General features: G+C 48.8%; 1 protein-coding gene across 4 annotated transcripts in view; it reads left to right on the top strand.

Moving 5' to 3' along the window:
* The window catches only part of HNRNPUL1 (heterogeneous nuclear ribonucleoprotein U like 1), a 36,540-nt gene that overhangs the window by 8,174 nt on the left and 6,853 nt on the right, over nt 1-21,513 (top strand). For 3 of the 4 annotated variants that reach the window (XM_060651190.3, XM_060651188.3, XM_060651192.3), the window contains exons 3-10: nt 130-286; nt 2,050-2,123; nt 3,608-3,747; nt 5,630-5,729; nt 7,636-7,748; nt 12,839-13,105; nt 14,347-14,469; nt 14,568-14,696. In XM_060651190.3, coding sequence (XP_060507173.1) covers nt 130-286; nt 2,050-2,123; nt 3,608-3,747; nt 5,630-5,729; nt 7,636-7,748; nt 12,839-13,105; nt 14,347-14,469; nt 14,568-14,696 — 1,103 coding nt within the window. The remainder of the gene's footprint in view (nt 1-129; nt 287-2,049; nt 2,124-3,607; nt 3,748-5,629; nt 5,730-7,635; nt 7,749-12,838; nt 13,106-14,346; nt 14,470-14,567; nt 14,697-21,513) is intronic. The other variant, XM_060651189.3, reaches the window with a different exon arrangement.

The raw sequence follows: 21,513 nt of genomic DNA, 5'->3' as shown, positions 1-21,513 counted from the left end.
AAGCTGCCTGTGCCCAGCCCATCGTGAGTGTAGTCAGGATCCCGCCAACATATCCTGAGGTAAAGGAACCAGAAAAGTGATAGCTAAGGAGTTTCCAAGTGTCTTGACCACCTGGCTTTGTCCTGACAGTAGAAATGAAGACAGAGATGAAGCAAGAAGCACCCACCAGCTTCCTCCCACCCGAAGCATCTCAACTCAAACCAGATAGACAACAATTCCAGAGTCGCAAGAGGCCTTATGAAGAAAACCGGGGACGGGGGTACTTCGAGCACCGAGAGGATAGGAGGTGGGTGTGTGAGGCGATAGTCCCCCTTCTTCCAGTAGGTCTCTGTGTCTGTAGCCTGGTGCCCACTGGGACCTTTGTATTAACCAAGGGGGCAGAGCAACCTGCCCTCACACGTTTGCTCAGTTCTCCCTGCACTCACTGCCAGATTCAGCTTTACTAAACTTTTGCTCCTTCCTCAGCTCCTCCCTTCTCATTACCTACAGGGTAAAGTCCAAATACTTGGCCTTTCACATGTGAGATGCCAGCCTGCCTTTTCAGTCCTTTGCCTCACTGCCCCGTCATCCTGCACAGTGTCCTATTCTTAATGGCTGCTCAGTATCCCTCGATGAAAAGATTTATTTCCTGACCCTTTTCCCAAACACATCCTTCCATCTATCTACTCATTTATCTATTGTCACTCTCCCGCTGCTTTCACAAGATACCTACCCTTGGGCTGGACACTGGGGACACAGAGATGATTTGTTTGGACAGTGGGTTTTGCCTTCTTTTGATCCCAATATAGGGCCTGAGACAGACACATGAGTAAGCTACAACCTAGTGAGACCAGTAGTCACGGTGTGTGTCAGGAGGTCAGAGGAGGGAGTGTCCTCTCTGCCCTGGTTATTTTCCTTTCCTGACAAGCCCTTCCTATCCCTTTGCCCCAGCCCCAGTTCCCCCACCCCCACTCCCACCCTCCCTTCAGTTTTTGCATGAAGACTTTTCTGGTCACGCAAACTAGGAATGACCCTTACTTCTCTACTTGTCTGGACTGGTCATCTGACACATTTTATTTCCCACCTGGTGGATTCTATCCCCTCGCTGCCTTGTGACCCTCTAAGACAGGGTCTGGGTCTCTTGGCTTCAACCAAAGGTAGGATGTGAAACTACCTCCTACAAGTTTCTCCCAATGCCTCCTACTGAGCAGAGCCCTAGGGTACTTGCCTGTGGGGAACAGAGGAAAAATACCTGCTCTGATTCGAGGCTGGCAGGGAAAGCTTTCTCGGATGAACTTACTGTGTGATGAGGTCCTTCTTTATACAGGGCTCTGCCTTAGCCCTAGACTGGCAGGGCCAGAAGGGCATTCCACCAGAGGGAAGCCTCCCAGATGGGCCAGGGGTACCTGATCTGGGCACATGGTCGACAAGGTCCAGACTGTTCCAGACAGGACCCTGGGCATTAGATCCCATCCTTCTGTGCCTTTCCTTTATTCCTGTAAGTTGGAAGCCAGCAGTATTTTAACATTAGTCCCTTTTTAGTGATTTGGTAGGAGATGAGTCTTATTCATAATTTAGGACACTTGACGGAAAGAGACTGAAAAAATGGGTCATTTCAAATACTTGCAGATGTGGAGTCTTAGGAAGATGTGGGCAGATTGTGATTACTGGGTTTTATCTGAGCCTTTGCACATTCCCCCTCCCTGGCCCAGCCCCTTCTGGGCTACTGTGCCGCCCATCGCTAAGAGTCCATCATGGAGGCAGCTCCCAACATGCACAGGGCATGGGTCAGAATCTCGGGGTGTGAGAGAGGAGTTGTCTTTGAACAGGCTGGCCCTCTGGAGAGAGTGTGCCCTCTCTAGTCTCCATCCTCACCCTAGGAGTTAACAGTCCTTGCTGTCGTTGCAAGGATGTAGGGTTGCAGAGTTGTTTTGCTAACCTCCGTGAGAAGAAATCAAAATCCAGGAAGCAGTCTGGAGGCCACTTGTCAATTCCAACAGAACCTTCATTTCCCTTCCTCCATGCTCATCCAACTGTTCTCATGTGACTTAACCCCTTTTTCTGACACAGGGGCCGCTCTCCTCAGCCTCCTGCTGAAGAGGATGAAGATGACTTTGATGACACCCTTGTTGCCATCGACACATGTGAGTCCTTGGGGTGCCCATCTGATTCTACCCTCCAGTCAGTATTGGGAAAGTCGGATATGAGAAACCGGGCTCTCGAGTGAGGTTGCTGTTTCAGAGACCGAAGACCTCCTCTCAGCTCTAGCTGGGATCCTGGGCAGGATCATTCTGTTTCTCTGATCTTCTCTTCAGGGAGGCATAATGCTGCCCTAATACCTCAGAGGATTTTCACTGACACTCATCAGAATGGGTGCAGGGGCAATCTGGAAAACCCTGAACGCCCAGGGGCTTGTCGTCTAATCAGGAAGGGAACCTGAGTGCACCTGGGGAAACTTAACTCTTTGACAACCAGTTCCCCAGTTTCCATCAGCTGCTCACGTTCCTGGTGAAACCAATGCCACCTTGTCCTCTGAGGCTTAACCTGGCCCGCCTCGCTGTCCGTCCTCCAGTTTCTTTCTGCTGGATAAGTGGCTTCCCCTAGACTGCATCTGAATCCGAGGGGTGATGGTGATAAAGGTCCTGCCCCTCCTCAGACTGGATCTCAGTGGTAGAACCTGCAAATCTGACTTTAGGAAGAAGTCGATCAGGTCTGAGAACACTGTACTTTTCAGCAGAGCAGAAACTGCACAGCAAGTCACGTATTTCTCTACTCAGCTTGTGCTTCTAGAGCAGCGCCTATATATTTTGGAAGAGAGAAAGATATCTTGTACACAGTCCTGTCTATCACAGGATCTCAAAGACCGTGTACCTAGAGTAAAGCTAAACTTTTTTTTTTTTAATATTGGGTGGCAGTGATCAGTGAAGCAGCAACTGATCAGATGGGGAATGTACAGGCTATGACTCTCAGCCTTGAGGGAAAAGAGCCAGCCTGCTGGATAGGGTGGTCAGGAAAGACTTTCTTAGCGGCCTGACCAGCTCCTTGAAGAGTGGGAAGAGTCAGAGCTACAGCAGGAGAGTCCAAGGCCCGAAGAGGAGGTAGGAGCCTGTGGTGCACCTGCACAGCAGTGCCTGGGTGGCAAGTGAGGAGCCGGGTCAGATGTTTGTGCAGCTGTTGGCAGCAGGAGTCTGACTCCCAAACTGAGCTAGCACACGGAAATGGTTAAAGTGAGTGGCTGTGGGATTCACCTTTTTAAAAATGCTAAATCCCTTGAACATGATGAGGATATGGATCCTCTCCCTAGCAAATGTACATCCCTGTAAAGTGCGTTTGTGTACAATTTGGGGGGGTTCCCCTGACGGCCATCCTTGGAACCCAGCGAGGTGAAGAACCCAATTCCTGTGCATAATGGCTGCGCTGATCCTGTGCAGAGGCCCATTTGCATAGTCTGGAGCCTTGCTCCCAAACAGGAGAATGGTTAGGCAGTGCAGCTGGTTTCTCGTGCACCTACCCTCATGATGCGTCGGCTTGTGTACTCTGGTTAACACTCTCAGGGAACTTATCTTTGCCTGTGCCTTTTTTGGGAACCTTTAAAACACCAGCCAACTCCTGGCTTTTTCCTCTACAGATAACTGTGACCTCCACTTCAAGGTGGCCCGAGACCGGAGTAGTGGCTACCCTCTCACGATTGAAGGCTTTGCCTACCTGTGGTCAGGAGCCCGTGCCAGCTATGGAGTCAGAAGGGGCCGTGTGTGCTTTGAGATGAAGGTGAGTGGGAGCAACAGAAGGGTCAGGGACAGAAACCAGGTCCATCCTTTGGAATTAGCCTGTCATCAGCCACTTCGGTCAGAGCCACGATGGCAAAAGAGATTTAATTGAGATTTAATTGGACTGTGTATCCAAGCAAAAAAAAAAAAGCACGATGGACTCAGGAGAACTATGTCATCGCTAAACACCGCATCGGAAAAGCAAGCCAATTGTACATTGCTTTGTTGAGCTGATTTTTCCTTGGTGAGATTTGACCCAGGTATTATATAGCCAACCTCACTAGGTATGACACGTTTGTAGAATTGGGAAAAGGAGTAGTTTGGAAGAAAAATGAGCTAGAAAGTGTGGACATGGACCCTGCCAGTTAGAGAGGGTAGAAGGAGAGCTGGGCAAAGCTCGGTCCTGCCACCAGGGCTGATCCTCTACCAGGACCTACCAGGCCATCCTCTACCATCATCTCTCCATAGTCCAGGTCAGGTTCTGTTTATGAAAAAAGCACACAGTCGTGGTCAATGGAAATTGAGATGGCACAGGAGAGTGTAGGGTAAAAAAAGCAGAAGTTAGGCTCCGATCCCCCTGGTGCCCATCTACCCTCCAGAGGTAACTTACATGTTAGTGATTTCTTGCGTGTCCTTTGGGTAGCCAAACTTAACTGACCGCTAGTATCTACAGAACCGTTTGCACAAGCTAGATACATGCCAAGTGCCTTGCACGGGTATCTCCATTAATCCTCACCATACCGTCCTGAAATAGGTAGTTATCCCCGTTTTTTAACAGGGCAAGCTGCCAGTGTTCTCGTTTCTGATTAAGTCTGTTGATTGTGAGTTGCGTACTGTTTCATGTGCTGCTCATAGAGAAACGCTGCCGATTAAACTGACAGAGTGCTTGCTTCCCACATCAGTTGTAAGATCTGTCTGGATTTTGGAACAGCAAGATGGAAAAATGTGCATCCGAAAGTCAAGAAAATAGGTTAACTTCACAGAAACCACCGACTAACATAGATACGGTTGTTAGGCAGTCTAACCTCTAAGGTTACGTCAGAAGGCACCTTTTATTCTTTCTGCTTCTTACTTAATACTGTGTTTTGGACAGCATATTCCATAGCAGTACGTCAACCCTACTTCACTCTTTCTGACCGCTTCATCTGTTCTGTGACATGGATGTGCCATAACATGGCCAGTGTCTTGTTGGTGGGTTTTTGGAGTTGTTTTTAATATAAACAGTGTCACTGAATATTCTTCTGTGTGTGTCGTGTGTTCACACATAACACCTCTGATTGCATCTGTAGGGTTAACTGGAAGTTGAATTGCTGCGTTACAGAGTAGATGCATTTGCAGCATCCCCACCCACCCACTCCCCTTTTTTTTTTAAGTTTATTTTTGAGAGAGAGAGCGTGGGGAGGATCAGGGAAAGGGAGACAGAGAATCCCAAACAGCCCTGCTCTGACAGCACAGAACCTAATGTGGAGCTCGATCCCACGAAATGTGAGATCATGACTTGAGCTGGAATCCAGAGTTGGATATTCAACCGACTGAGCCACCCAGGCGCCCCTGCATTTGCAGTTTTGATAGAGGTTGCTAAATTGCCCTCCAAAGACACTGTGCCAGTTTATCCTTCTACACTAAATATGACAGTCCCTGTTTTCTCTGTAGCATGTTAAAATTTAAAATTAACTGTACTTTTGAAATACCTATCTCTGTGGCTCTGTAATTTCCTGAGCCTTTCAGCGCAATAGGCCTTTCAGAGCACTTAAACACCTTTTCCCCAGCAACAAAAGCCACTGCTGATTTTTAATGCCTGTGTGCTTCTTCCCTCTTGTGTTGCCTTGTAACTTGCAAGCCTCTGGGCACCAGTTCTGAGCCTTCTTATTCTTTGTCCCCAGATCAATGAGGAAATCTCCGTGAAGCACCTTCCTTCCACAGAGCCCGACCCACACGTTGTCCGTATTGGCTGGTCCCTGGACTCCTGCAGCACCCAGCTGGGTAAGGGGACGTCAGCCTAGCAGTCCAGAGAGTACAGCAATGTGTCTCTATTCCTGGATTCTCAAACTTCCTAAGCTTCTCTTCCCAGCGTGGGACTCAGAACACGACTAGCCTAGGCTGGAGCACACAGTCTTTAGGCATACAGGATTCAGCTGGAAGGACCATAATCCTATTAGCTTTCCTATGAAAAATTTAGTCTTCATCTTTTAGGAGATGGTCCAAAGTTCTCCTTAGAGAGCTGATCCTTTTCTTAAAAGATCAGTTGTCTTCTGTCTTCAAACCATGCTGAAAATAAGTTCCTCAAACCCTGTTAAGTTCTGTCTGGGGTTTTCTGTCCAGAGCCAGACCCAGAGTAAAAAGGGAAGCAGAGAGCATTGGGGCTGGTTGGCAGAGAGGCAGGGGCCGCTCATTGAGAGGTTTTGAATTTTCACAGGCCTCCAGGCCTCAGTGACATTGTGGCCCCAAGTGAGTGATTTCCATGACCAATGCTGAGATTTTCTGCTTTGGTCATATAAACCTTCTGATTATGAAAATAATGTGTGCTCTTTGTAACAATTCAGGCCACACAAGTTGGGGAAAATGAAAATCCTCCTAAACTTGTGAGATAACAGCCAACATTAACATTTTTATCTACAGTCTTCTGGATAATTCTTTTGTTCTTTGTATATCTCAAACTGGGTCACACTATGCATACCGTTTTGTGGCCTGATTTCTTTTTCCTACTTAGTGTATGCTGGGCATGTTTTTATAGATAGGTATAACTTTTTTTTTTTTTAACAATGTTTATTTATTTTGAGAGAGAATGCACGAATGCATGCATGAACGAGCAGGACAGGTGCAGAGAGAGAGGGTGAGAGAATCCCAAGTAGGCTCCCCGCTGTTGGCACAGACCCTGACGCGGAGCTCAAACTCATGAACCATGAGATCATGACCTGAGCCAAAATCAAGAGTTGGACGCTTGACCGACTGACCCCGACCGCCCCTTAAATAAGTACAGCTTTCTGACCACTGCGTAATTTTCCTTAAGTGATGTGTAGATCTGTTAAGTTGATTGCAATTTTTTGCTGGTAAACTCTTGAGTTGTCCACGTGTATGATCTGATTGTTCACGTAAGCCTGATCCTTCTAGTAGAAATGCTAGGTCAAAAGGAGTGGACAGTTTCATTTTGATAGATGTTCACACCCTTTATTTCAGGCTCCTATTTTATCTTTGTCTCTGTTTTTGGATGTCAGTGGTGGGTAGGTGGTACAGGTAAAGATCCAGAGCCCAGAATGGTCAGTTGTCCAAGGCCAACAGCTGGTGTACAGAAGAGCTGGGCCCAGAATTCACGTCTGTTGGCACCTTCTTTTCTGGTAGAATGTTCCTTGGTTTCCTGGCCAAGGGTCTCTGTACAACCCAGGTGTCAGGCAGGGCCCTTGGAATCTCACACTGCTTCAGCCCCTGGTTCTGTGGCCTGAGGAGATCCAGCACCTTTCCTAACGGTTAGACCTCACAGTCTCCAGAAGCAAAACCCAGCCCCTTTCCTGATTTCTGCCCCAGACGCGCTGACACCAAAAATTGATGCCATTAGTAATACTTGACTGAATGTTGAGTGCCACTTGGAAGGTCACTTCTCTGTGTACAGCCTGCCTTCGCCCTCTCTCCCTCCTCCCTCTTTTCAGATTCTCCTTCTCTTTGTGCAGTTCAGTTCAGCTCCCACTCCCAGACTCCACCCCTCAACCCTCCAGGCCCTCAGAGTTCTGCATGATGAGGGCCTTCCTTTCAGCAGAACCTTCCTCACTTTTCCCCACAAAAGCAACTGTTCAGTGAAACTAGTAATGAAACTGACTCTTTTTTCTTTAGAAGTTTGTGGCAGACGTAGTGACCATGGCGGGTTTAATCTGCCTTTGCCTGTTTCTTCCGTCAGGCGAAGAGCCGTTCTCCTATGGCTACGGAGGCACTGGGAAGAAGTCCACCAACAGCCGGTTCGAGAACTATGGAGACAAGTTTGCAGAGAATGATGTGATTGGCTGCTTTGTGGTGAGTGCTGGCAGCCCGTGGGGGTTGGCAGAACCAAACGTTGGTCCTGTCAGCTGGACTTGCAGACTTCGTTCCCAGAATACCTCTGGTGATTGTCTGCCTCATGTCCAGCCTCTTTTGCTATGGCTCTTTGTCTTTCTTTACCAGACTGGAACGTTGACTGTCATTTTGTGCAAAATTCTGCCATTCCGCCCCCTCTGGTCTTTCGCGCGAAGCTGTCAGATGGCACCCTGGAGAGGTTTGGGGACATCAGGTGTGCACAGCCTTCCTCCAATCCCAGATACCAGAGGGACATTTTCTAAAAATTTTTTCAATGTTTGTTTATTTTTGAGAGAGAGTGTGAGTGGGGGAGAGGGAGAGAGAGAGAGGGAGACACAGAATCAGAAACAGACTCCAGGCTCTGAGCTGTCAGCACAGAGCCTGTCTCGAGCTCAAACTCATGGACCGTGACCTGAGCCAAAGTTGGATGCTAAACCGACTGAGCCACCCAGGAGCCCCTCAGAGGGACGTTTTCTAAACAAACCCAGGGATTTCTTGTCTTGCTCTGCTGCTCAGTAGCCTTTGCTATTGGCTCTTGCCCCACTGTGGCATCATCTCATCCCAGAACCTCTCCTTTCACCTCATGCTGGTTGAACCGGCTTCCTACAGTGCAGTCTTCTAGAAGGGCAGGGGTGCATGCAAAATAAAACAAGAGATAGGCTGGCTGCACTGCTCTCCAACACTGCTGTCCGCTGACAACAGTGACTGACACTCGATGGTGCTGCCGGCTCAGGCCAGACTCCCTAGACCCAGCTCCTGCTCGCCTGCTCACAGCCCCGGGCAGCGGCCTCCCTGCATGGCAGCTGTGCTCTCCATAAGGAACTTCACACCTACCTCAGAACTCTGTGTGGGCTCATTAAGCCAACCTGTTAGCAGCACTCCTAATGATGCTTGGAGCATAGTAAGTGCTCAGTAAATACCACTCAACAGTGTTTCAGTAGGAGTTCTAGATGTGGTAAAGTGTGTCAGGTGAGGCACCAGCTGGGGTGGCCCCCTGGGCACTTCCTCTTAGTCTGTTCTCCCTTCCTCCCTCTCGTGTGTACACATGTACTCTTTCTTTTTTCCTTCAGTGTCACTTTAAGAGAAATTTCTGACTTAAAGAAAAGCCGTAAGAAAGCTCAGCCTTGCCCAGATTCTAACTTTTGCCGATTTACTTTGACCAGTTTTCAAATATACATGTATGTGTGTATGATTTGCATCTGACCCCTTTGAAAGTGGGGTGCCAGCATTATGTCTTTAGTCCTTAACTCTTCAGCGTGCATTTCCTAAGAATAAAGCTGCTGTATCCACCACAGTACAGTTGTCAAATTTAATGCTGATGTAATGCCATTATCTACTCCACAGTCCACACTTAAATTTCGTCTGTTGTCCCAACGATATCCTTTACAGCAATTTTGTTCCTGGTCCAGGATCCAGTCCAGGATCATGGATTGTATTCTCTTGTTAGGCCTTTTAAGTTTGAAACAGTTTCCCAGTCTTCTATCTTTTGTGACTTCATTCTCTTTTTAATAAAAAAAAAAACATGTTTTCTTAAACAAAAATTAACCATGTTTAAATGCTACAAACTACTTTAAACCTTGCTTTTTTCCCCCCATTTAACAGTAAATCTTGGCTCTCTTTTCCCCTCCACACAGAGAATATAGATCTGGCTCAATGAAAAACTTTTTAAAAAGTTTTTTATTATTTATTTATTTTGAGAGAGGGAGAGAGAGTGAGTGGGGGAGGGGCAGACAGAGAGGGAGAGAAAGAATCCCAAGCTGGCCCCACCCCAGCAGCACAGAGCCTGATATGGGCCTCGAACCCATGAACTGTGAGATCATGACCTGAGCCAAAACCAAGAGTCAGATGCTTAACCGACTGAGCCACCCGGGTGCCTCTGAAAACATTTTTGAATAGTTAATGAATTCCTGTGGTTCCCAAAGATATTAAGAGATATATATCAAAAGATTTGCGTGTAAAGTTGTCTTCAGACCTTCCCTCTCTGCCCGTTGTTCGTTCACGTTTACCCTCCCTGTACAGGAACCTGCAGGTACCTAATACAAGAAAGATGATTGTCGTATTTCTTCTTTTACACAAAAGGTGGTATATCATACATGTCATCCTGCATTGGTTTTTGCTTATTTATCTTAGAACTTTTTTCGTATCACTACCTAGAAGACTTTGTTTTTTCACATGTGGTGAAAGGGGTTTCAGCAGGGTGTTTTTTCATTGTATGGATCTCCCATCCTCAACCAGCAGACATTTGGTTAGTTTCTCCCCATTTTATTTGGTGGCGGCCTAGTCTTCTGATGCAGACATCAATTTACCCTGCACTCATTTAGCCAGTGTCCTGTTGATGGACCAGAAAGCTATTCGCCGGGAGAGTCCATGGTGCGGTGACAGCCTGTCCTTTTCCCGTGTACCAGACAGAGTATCTTGGGGATCTTTTTGTATTTCTGTACATGGAGTTTCTCCATTCTGTAGTCTCTCCCACTTCCCCTTGGAGCACAGCTGGCAGTGCTGGGGTGGGTGATTTGCACATAAATCTTTGCATTCTGGTAGGAATCTACCTGCAGTGTTTATTCCTGAAAGTGTAATTTCTGGGTCAGGGGTGTATTTTTAAATTTTGATGGCTGCCACCGAGACTGCACTCCAAAGAGGTTGTAGAATTTTAACATGTCATCAGTGTGTGGCAGCATCTGCCAGACTCTGTCCCATCCAGGTGTGAGGTTCTGTGAGCATGTGGCAGTTTGGAACTATAGGCCTTGACTCTTGACTACAGCTAAATCATTCAACCAGGTACCCCTCAACTTCGATATTAAAGATTCTGTGTGCAGTTTTTCTTTTTTCAAATGGTGCCATAACTTTTTTAAAGGGTGAGGGGTTGGAGCAGATATGAAAATGCAGTGACCTGAGGGAACCCGGGGGAGCACATTAGCATTAGATCTCAAGTTGTCAGCCTTCACAAAACAGGACAGAATGGCTGCCAGGCAGAGAGAACGGTAGAACCGTAAGGAACGTTGTACTTGGAGCCCTGGGGACGACACGACATGTGAGAGATGAGGCTGCAGAACTGGTGGGCTCTGAATAACACCAGGTGTGATGACTTTGAGGTTTGAGACCCTGGACGGGCACCAGGGTGTTCTAGCAGGAGTGACACAACCACACTTGCCTCTTGGACAGATGGCCCCATTGGTGGTGGATTCATCATTTGAGGGTGCTGGTTTGTGTACAATATGGCGAGTTCCCCTAGTGAAGCTGGTGGCCGGAAGGAAGGCTGACCCCCAGGATGTTCATCTCCATGTTAGAGTAAAGATGACCTGGGACACTCTGGCTCTGGTGGGAAGACACAGCAGGGATCCTGCTGCAGGATTCAGTTTGGCAGATGTTTGTGTGTCTGCCCTGCGTGGTCTTGACCTCTGTGGGCACTTAAAAATGAGCAGATAAGGATCGTATAGAGCTGTGTCCTGTGGTCACTGAGAATGGTGCTGAGGAAGCCACTTAGGGAAAGGAGTTCTCGCTGCTTCTCAAAGGACGAGTCCCAAAGCGGTCTCCCCATTCAAGAGGGAAAGAATACCATGTCTTGTGCTTTTATATCAGGAACCCGACCTTGTACTTACTTTGGTTTAGTCTGCCATCTGATCCCAAGGTTTTTTTTGTTGGTCTTTGTTTTTTTAACTTTTGAGAGAGACAGAGACAGAATGCGAGTGGGTTAGGGGCAGAGAGAGAGGGAGACACAGAATTCAAAGCAGGCTCCTGGCTCTAAGCTGTTAGCACAGAGCCCGATGCGGAGCCTGAACTCACAAGCTGTGAGATCATGACCTGAGCCGAAGTCAGACGCTCAACCGACTGAGCCACCCAGGTGCCCCATGATCCCAAGTTTTGAGTCTCCCTTAAATGTAAACCTTTACCGTGCACCCAAAGTGATCTTTCTGAAACAGCTTTGACCATGCCACTCCCTTGTTGGAAACAAGTCAGGGGTTCTGCTCTGCCATCAACATGAAGTCCAAATTCCTGAGGTGACAGAGAGCCCCTCGCTATGCTAAGGGCAGGGACCGTGTCTCCTCCCCACCACTGCAGCCCAGCGAAGTGCCTGGTGTCTTGGACTGATCGCTCCCAGCAACCCCCTTAGTCCTCAGAACAGCCCTTTGCAACATAGAATCTTAGGATGGCTCCCTTGTTTGATAAGGAAACTGCAGATGAAACCTCAAGGTCACACAGTGAGTGAATAGCAGAGCTGAAGCAGTCTGCCTTCCTAAACGGCCTTAACCACTGCACTCCAGCCACTTGGCAGGAACTCTGTAAATAGTTGTTGAATGAACAAATACGGTCTTCGCCTGGCCCTCCAGCTGTACCTGAAGTTACTTCTCCCTCATCTGTCATGCTACAGCCGGGCTGACCCTTTGTGCCCTCACCACCTGATTCATATACAAACACCACCTCTCTTTAGGACTCACTCCTCCCACCGCAGACATGGCTCGTTTCCACTTCTTGTCCAGGACTTGGCTTACAGGTCCTCTCCTCAGAGAATCCTGCTCTTGAATAGGTGCCCTCACCAATTCAAGGTGCCCTCGCCAAACAGTCTGATTCCCTGCTAGGCCCTGAGCTCTGTCAGGCCCAGAGCACCACGGGCACCCGCACCGGGAAGAGCAGGAGCTGGAGGATGTGTGGTGTGTGGCGAACAAACAAATGCACACGTTTGTAGAGCTGGGCTTGACTCAGAAGACCCTGCTGTGAGGCTTTCTTTCCATCTGTTCTCTCCACAGACTGCCCTTGCTGGGCTTGAGGACAGACTCCCCTTTTCCTTCATCTTCGTCTGAGGCTAGGCACAAGACGGAGCTTCCTAGGATGACACATGTCACAGCCTTGGGGTTTGGGGCAAGGAAGGCTTTGGCCACACCTTTGCGGCTGTTTCTTGGTGACGCCTCGTGTATCTGTGTTGGGGGAGGGATGCATTTAGATGTGGGAAGGAAGCTGAGTTTCCTCTCCCTACATCTGCTCCCGCTCAACTTTGGCTCCCGATGCCTTAAGCTGAACATTGGCAGTTATCTTCCTTTGGTTTTGTCTCCTAGGACTTTGAATGTGGAAATGATGTGGAACTTTCCTTCACCAAGAATGGGAAGTGGATGGGCATTGCCTTCCGAATCCAGAAGGAAGCCTTGGGAGGTCAGGCCCTCTACCCTCACGTCCTGGTGAAGAATTGTGCGGTGGAGTTCAACTTCGGGCAGAGGGCAGAGCCCTACTGTTCCGTCCTCCCAGGCTTCACCTTTATCCAGCACCTTCCCCTGAGCGAGCGGATCCGGGGCACCGTGGGACCAAAGAGCAAGGCAGAGTGTGAGGTGAGTGGGCCCGGAAGACTGAATTGGAGGCCGCTTCTCCAGAGCCACATTGCTGCCAAGGCAGAAGGGAGACCCTGCAGTGGGGTGGTGAAAGCGGCACAGCCTCATCGAGGGAGACACCTGGGGCCTCTTCCTCCAGGCTTCCCAGGGCTGGGAGACAGTGGTGAGGGGGTGAGTGTGGCCTGGCAGAGGGAGGGGCTGGGGTGAGAGACCGAAATCTTAGAAAGGTTCCCCAAAAAAGTTGTCATGGCTCCATCCACACTGCTCCGTCAGTGAGGTCAGGATCTTGGAAAAGGAGGCTTTCCTCCCAGCAGACAGGGATGTGAAGGCACTTCCGGTGAGTGCATTCTTGAAGGAGGTTGTGCACTTCCATCCCCTAACGCTGCCAAGGCTAAGAACAAAAATGACAACTATCTTGGGGGTGATGAGGCTGCAGAAGCTGTACTGGTGAGCTTTGCTCTCAAGATAATGTTTTACTAGATACATAAGTGATTTGATGTTTATTCTAAAAAACTAAACATAAAGGTTAGTTCCCCATAATTCCACCGTTTGCAAATAAGTTTACTGTTAAAGTTTTCAAGTTTATGCTGTCCTTTTTGCTATGCTAGGTGCCTGGTTTATACACACACACTTATAATTGAGAACTTAAAGCATAAGCATTTTGGTATCCTCCCTTTCATTCAACATTATTTTGTGAGCGTTATCCTACTACACGAATCCCTCTTTTTAAACTCACTTATAATGGTCTTAAAAATTCATCATTCCCCCTCTTGTTGGGCGTTTAGGTTATATCTAGTGTTTGCCAAATTCTGAATGTACTACTAAATAAGTACCACGCTTGTCGTCATGCATGTTAGTCTGTTCCCGTCTCAGACTCCAGGAAGGTTGTACCCGCTTCTTGTGCCCACTACGTGTACCATGCCCAGTGCATCGCCCTCCCTGGGCTTTTCCCTGTCAGAGGCCACTTCATCCTGTCTATCAAAAATGTAAATAATAATGATAACAGCACTTGATTTTGTGCTCACCCCGTGCCAGGCCCTCTGTTAAGAGCCTGACACACCTCATGTCTTTGAATCCCAGCAGCAACACTGTGAGGTAGACGCTCTCATTGCTTCTCTTTCCCAGAGGCAGCCATGAGGTTTAGACTCACCCTCGAGGTCACCAGTGAGTGAGGGTGGTGCCAGGCTGCCATGCCACCCACTGCTACTGCTTCAGTGCCCCGCCTTGTCCCATTCTTGTAGATTCTGATGATGGTGGGCCTGCCCGCTGCCGGGAAGACCACGTGGGCCATCAAACATGCAGCCTCCAACCCCTCCAAGAAGTACAACATCCTGGGTACCAACGCCATCATGGATAAAATGCGGGTAAGGATGGTTCCCGGTCTCTCCATATTCATCTCCCACCCCCCAAGTGCTGCCCTGCAGCCAGGACCACCCACCCCTTCACCACCCTCTGTCCACAGGTAATGGGCCTGCGCCGGCAGCGGAACTATGCCGGCCGCTGGGACGTCCTGATCCAGCAGGCCACCCAGTGCCTCAACCGCCTCATTCAGATTGCCGCCCGCAAGAAACGCAACTATATTCTAGATCAGGTACTCACTGGTTGACCGTCAACGCCCCAGAGAAAGGAAGGGGCCTGTTGGGTACCTGGGAATTCTCCTCTGGTCCTTTTTTTTTCTTTTTTCTTTTTTCTTTTTTTCCTGCATAATGCTCTTGGACTGTAGTGCTGGTCAGGGAGTCAGCCATACATGATGACACAGTGCCAGACTCAGCATAGTTCTCTGAGCCCGGTCTGTGGGTGGGGCCTGGGGCCATGATCCAGATGTAGCTCAGGCTCTCAGCAGCTCACCAGTGCAGCTTCTGCAGCTATTGAGCGAAATGGAAGGGAGGTGGATTTCTGAAATGGACAAACATGGGCTTGAATCCGAGCTCTGCCTCTTCCTAGCTGCGTGCCTGTGGGTGGCTGACCTCATCCTCCAAATCTCAGTGTTGTGGTCTGTAAAATAGAGATCATATAATGGTACCCATCTGACACATGGTCTGGCATGTGATCGCTGGAGATTGTTGTTAATTACCCTACAGAATAGGTATGTCCCGGCTTCTCTTAGCATGTTTTTATGACTGTGGGATACATATTTAAGTCACGTATTTTCTTTTTTTTTAAATCACATATTTCCTACCTGCCATTTCAATTAAGAGGAAGGTTCTTAGCATCAGAAGGTCTAGGAACCTTTGAAATTAAATCATAATTTTGTATGCAGGCTCAGATATGTATTTTAAAACAACAACTGGACAGTTTTGAGTTAGGATAGGAAGATCCTCCATGGCTGTTAGCATTCTCAAAAGTATGAGTGACCCAAACATGGTTAAGGGTCCCTGTCTCAGTAATGAGTTCCTCACGTTTACCACCTATGAGACCTCATTCTTGACACTGCCCTGAAGGCTTTTTCTTTTCTTTCTTTTTTTTTAAAATAAGTGTTGTTGTGGTTGTTTTTTAATTTTTTTTTTTAATGTTTATTTTTGAGAGACAGAGACAGAATGTGAGTGGGTTAAGGGCAGAGAGAGAGGAAGACACAGAATCCGAAGCAGGCTCCAGGCTCCGAGCGGTCAGCACAGAGCCCGATGCAGGGCTTGAACCCACGAGCTGTGAGATCGTGACCTGAGCCGAAGTCGGACGCTCAACCTACTGAGCCACCCAGGGGCCCCCCCTGAAGACTTTTTCAAGTAGCAAATCCTATACGTGGGGATCTACGAACAAGCCTCTGTTCCCTTCCACCTCGCATTTGCCCTTTCTTTAAAATCTCTGAGTGCAAATACATAACCCAAGTAGTACCCCCACCCTGGCAGCCTTACCATTCATGTAGCCCTGGGTACTTTGGTTACCGTGAGTTCAAAGAGTCCTGATGATGGTGGAGCTGGTGGTGGCGCTGGCTTGTCAGAAAGGTGGTTGGAATCTCCAGGGAACCAGGTTGGTTTTGCACAGGAGTGACATCTTCTACAAAACAATTGAGCGGGAGCTCCCAGGTCAGGGGACACATGCAGATTTGGGGAGAGTGGCTCCGTGCCCCTTCCCTGTACCTTGCCCTCTGCATCTCTTCCATCGGGCTGCTCCTGAGTTATATCCTTTTCATAATAAACCAGTAAGCTGATGTTTACAGTGGAAGAAATGAGGCCTCCTAGCCAACATGGAAAAAGAGAGAGCTCATGGTAAGAAATTAGTTCTTAAAGACAAAAAGAAAAAAGCTATTGACTGATCTTTATGATCAGTCTTTAAGATCAGTGATCTTTATGATAGACAAATTTATTTAAAGGATCTTGCCAAGCAGTTAGGTATCAAGAGTGGAAATTTGGCTTGCTGACGAAACAGCCATGCTACAAAAACTAAAAGTTGGTCAAAGCCGTGCCACACCTCTGGCACTACTCTGTGATAGTGGAGATGTGAGATTCGCTCTGAGTGTTGCTATTCTGGAAGGTGGAGCTGAAAAGGTGTACTTTCATCCAGTGACAAACACTGAGACCATAGGATTGAGCCCTGAAGACTCACATTTGTAAAGTACTAATTGGGTTAACGAAAAAAACAAAAAAGCAAAACAGTTGAGCACAGGATAGTCCAGGAGCCACCCAGCGTTATTCCCCCAGCTCAGCCCCATTACTGATGCATATAGCCAGCTTTCTCCCCCTTTAAAAGACTTCTTTCTCTTTCTTTCTTTTTTTCTTTCTTTTTTTTTCATGTTTATTCATTTATTTTGAGAGAGAGTGTGAGCAGGGGAGGAGCAGAGAGAGTGGGAGAGAGAAAATCCCAATCCGTGCTGTTGGCGCAAAGTCCAACAAGGGGCTTGATCCCACAGACCGTGAGATTGTGACCCGAACCGAAATCAAGAGTCAGACGCTCAACAGACAGCCACCCAGGCACCCTAAGAGTTTGGTTTTTTTGTTTTTTGGGTTTTTTTTAATTTTTTTTTTTAATGTTTATTTATTTTTGAGACAGAGAGAGACAGAGCATGAACGGGGGAGGGTCAGAGAGAGGGAGACACAGAATCTGAAACAGGGTCCAGGCTCTGAGCCGTCAGCACAGAGCCCGACGTGGGGCTCGAACTCACTCACTGCGAGATCATGACCTGAGCCGAAGTCGGCCGCTCAACCGACTGAGCCACCCAGGTGTCCCAGAGTTTGTTTTTTAAACAAGCCTCATTTTGCCCCATTCTTTTTGTCAGAGCATTTTGAAATTGTAGTCTGACTAGGCCCCAGTGGGACTGGATCCTAAAAGGTGTGAGAGCAGTGGTGTTTTAACACCTTGAGGATTCCTTGTTTGGACACCCCAGCAAGTATTCCCTGCCTATCTTTTTCTCAGTTTGCTGGTTAAATTAACTGTGAAACCTATTTCAAATATGTGGCCCGGTGGAGAAGGATTATAGTCATAGCAGTAGATGGTCTTAACATCTGTGTTCAACATTTCAAACTGGGCTCTCTCTGGAAGTCAAGCCCTAGCACCTCAGCCAGGCATAGAACAGCTTAGCCTTCTCAGCTTGTGCTGGCTTGTTCAGGGACAGGATCCAGGGCAGTACTGGGTGCACCTGTGCTCTTCAGGGCTTCTGGCTTCCTGGTAGGGGGGACCTGCAGGTCAGGCCAAGTGATCTAGGCCAGCAGGGAGACAAAATAACCTAAACTCTGAAGGAGGGAGAAGAGTGGATTAACCACAGATCGTAGGATTGACTTGGGGTCTGAAACTATAGGTTACTCAGGCCTGGGAAGAGGTCTAAAGTCAGTGGCTTGATCTGTCTTTTTGGCTTAAGCCCCAAAAGTGGGTTCCAGAAAATCCTGGGGGTATGATACAAGATTCACAGCAGACCCCTGGCCAGATGCTGGCACTTCCCACTCCACCAGCTTTGACAATGAGGATAAGTTGATGAACAGCTGTCTCCTGAACTAGATAGACCTCCCAAAGCAGAGACAGTAACGCAGGCCATGTCCCTACAATCCCAGGATCTCAGCTCAAGGCTCTTTTTCCCTTTTCCCTCTGATTTTTCCTTAGTGTTCAGACCTCCCTCCATTTGGCTCTCCTGTTACTTAGGTTGGCCTCAGAAATGCTAGTCCTTGAGAGGGAAGGAGAAAGAAATTGTGTCCTTCTCTCTTCTGCCTTCGGCCAGGATCCCAGCCCCTACCCCAGGATGTATCTCATTGAGCACAACCTCTCAGGTGTGTTGGGGCCTGGACCTACATTCCATGATTACTTGAGTCCTCTTGAGATCATGTGGGACATCTGGGGAGGGAAAAAAAGTAGATGGACCAAAGGGGAAACTTAGGCCTCACCAGGGAAAAGAACCTATTTGAAGTTATTTGGTCAGTTTACTGATAGAACAAGTCACTGCTGACTTCCCAGAAAGTCACAGCCAAGAATGGTGGGAGCCTTGGTGGAAAATTAGGAAAGCTTTCTGGAGGTGGGGTGCCTAGCCAGGACATGGATGATGATAAAAGGAGTTGAGACTTTGTCCTGAGGGTGGTGGGGAGAGGGACATGACTAGCTTTGCTTGACTGGTAAAAGGCTGAAGAGCAAGGGAGAAAGAGAAGTTGGAAGCCACATTGCTTCACGTGGTCTCTGGGGGCCTCTCTTACCGGTGGAAAGCGTCTGGAATGAGATGCTGCCTGGCCTGCCCCTGACCCACCACAGGAGCTCTCCTGGAGGCTTTTGAGAGGGCCTCTGCAGGGCCATGTGTGAGGGCCCTAAACCACCCCAGAGTTGAGGACTGCAGGCTAGGAGTTCCCTCAGGGCTCTAAGAGCTCAGAGCCAGGCCAGGCAGTAATCAGAAACCGCGCTGGAGGTGACCACATTGCCAGCCCTGCCTCAGTCGTCAGAACATGTGGTTCTAGTCCCACTTTGTGTCCCTGTTGACAAGCACCATGCCTTCTCCTGAAACAAACCTAGGGCTGAGATTAGAAGCCCAAAGTTAACCGCCTGTTGTTGGCAGGTGTTAGGGAGGGGTTTCTCTTCACCTTCCCATCCCCAGAGCCTCAGCCTGTGTCATTGTTGACACTCCAGCCAATTCTCTTCCTACATGTGTGGTTCCTTCCACTGGATTCACCTCCCTGAGCCCAGAGTGAACTCTTGTCACCAGCTTTAAATTTGCTCCACGAGTCCAGCCATGTTTCTGTCACTGCCAGCCTGACCCCACTGAGCTCTGGACAGGGGACAGTGGGACTCTCACAGAACTCAGGCTGGGAGCCCACTGTGTTTCTCCCTCACTCCCTCAGGCTGTCATACACTAGAGCTATCCACATAGCTTCTTTGAGGAACCCAGTTCCTGTCCTTTGGCCCATGTGGCTGGGGATTGGGGATAGCCGGGGACAGGGAGGCAAGAAACATAGCCCCAGACCTTCGTAGAGTCAGCATCTTCAAGCAGGGTGGGACTGGGAGAAGCAGGAGCTGGACAGAGGGATCCCACACAGCTGGAAAAGCTGACCTAGCTGTTGTGCTGGTCTCCTAGCAACAGCCACCGGCAGCCCCTAGTGACCATAGCAGTGCTGGGCCGGCTCAGGGGCCCTGACCTCACTGTGTTTGCTGTAGCAACAGCCACCAGCAGCTAACTCCCTTTCCTCCTGGAAGCCAGGCATTTGCATTTCTACTGGCCTGGTTCAGGCACTTCCCTTCCCCAAGCCCAGGACTAAGGGGGAGGGACAGGCAGTCTTGAAAACACTCGCCAAGTGTGTTCTCAGCACCTCCGTTCCAGGGTGTCTGAGGAGCCATCCCTCCAAGTCTAGCCACTTCCCCCGACGGAGGCCAGCTATTTATGAGTCGGTTCTGCTCCGCCCCCACCCCTCCTATCCCCAGAAGCTACAGGGACAAGCCTCTGCCCCCCATCTGCCCCTTGGGAAACCTCCAGGCGGTGTTTATCCATGTCCTCAGGGTTCGAGGCAGTCAAAATAGGATCGCTTCTTAAGAGCAAGAACATGGAATGGGTTGTCCGTAGAATGATCTAGGGCCACGGTCACACTGGCACCTATTCACTCTGGCCTTTGTGCCAGGAGAAAAACCTCATTATTTAGCTAGAGGAGGCCAAATTCTATCTTGCTATGATCAGATGCCACTTTCTGCTTTGCCTTTAGGAATGAGTCCAGGAAGAGCAGTGGAGAGAGGGACCTTTCCTCTAACCTGATGTGCCTCTTAACCATTTATGGCCCAAGGCCTCTCCTTGGGCTGGTCCCAGGTCCCAGCCTGGGTGTCCTCCTGCCCCTCCTTGAAGGGTGGAACATTTTCCCTGGGGAACAGGGAGGAACATCCCTGCCTACTGTGTGTTAGGGCTAGGGGTCTGGTTGGTGAGAACAGCTACACCCACAGCCCAGATCTTTCAGCAAATGTGCTCTGGGGTCCCTGGGCTCTGGCTGACCCACAGCCCAGCTTCCTGTTCCTTGTGTCTTGGGAGAGGATCTCTTGTGACTTTTCCTTTTTCTTTTTCTTTTTTTTTTTTTTTAATTTAACTTTCCTTGGTCCTTTCCATTAGGAAGCCTCTCCAAGGACAGTGTCAGTCCTGTTGGCCATATTTTCAGACCCACCCTGTGTGTGTTGACTTGGAACTTTTCCTGCCCCTCCCTACCACATGCCAGACGTTGTCACATCTGCAACTCCTCAACAGAGCCAAGAAGAGGGTGATATGATCCCTGTCTTTCAGATGAAGAAATTTGAGAGGCAGGCTAATTAGGTGACCTGTCTACAGCCTCACAAATAGTAGAAGGCACAGCTGGGATTTCAACCCCAAGATTCTTCCCCAAAGCCTGTGTTCTCCCTGTCCCATCTCACTGTCCCTGCCCTTCTGATGGGATGTCACTGTGGCTTGATCCTCCCCTGGCCTGGGTTGCTTTGCATTCACTTAACAGCGAGAATATCCATGGCACACACCCCCTCCACAATAATAGCCGTAACAGCCGTGCTTCCCATTTGTTCAGTGTTGGCTGTGAGCCAGGCCCTGGGCTAATCAAGGGCTTTTACTCACATGAACTCCTGTTGTCTTAATAACAACTGTATGACATTCATACTCTTTTCCCCTTTCAGGGCTTGAGACTCAGACTCATGAAATATGCAGTACATTGATTTTACAGACAAGTAAGCCAGAGTTTTTCACCCAGGGCCATGCAGGTGTGACCTGACCAGGTCCACCCCACACACTGCTTGCTTCTGTCAAGATGCTCCCACTCTGGAGGCTGCCTCATAACCCCACTCTAGGAGTTCCTCGTGTTTGGACAGTTGCTTTGTGGTCCTTTTCTGCTCAGTCTTCACCAGCTCTAGGAGGGCAGCTTCTCATCTCTGTTTTACAGATGAGGCAACTGTATAAGGGCTGGCCAGAGCTAGTTACTGGCCGCACTAGGGTTTTTCCACCTTGCCAGGCTGTGTCTTCAAAATGCCATATTTTTGTGTCC

Source organism: Panthera onca, chromosome E2 (genome assembly GCF_046562875.1).
Source record: "Panthera onca isolate mPanOnc1 chromosome E2, mPanOnc1 haplotype 2, whole genome shotgun sequence".
Classification (NCBI taxonomy): domain Eukaryota; kingdom Metazoa; phylum Chordata; class Mammalia; order Carnivora; family Felidae; genus Panthera; species Panthera onca.
This window is presented reverse-complemented; position numbering and strand designations above follow the sequence as displayed.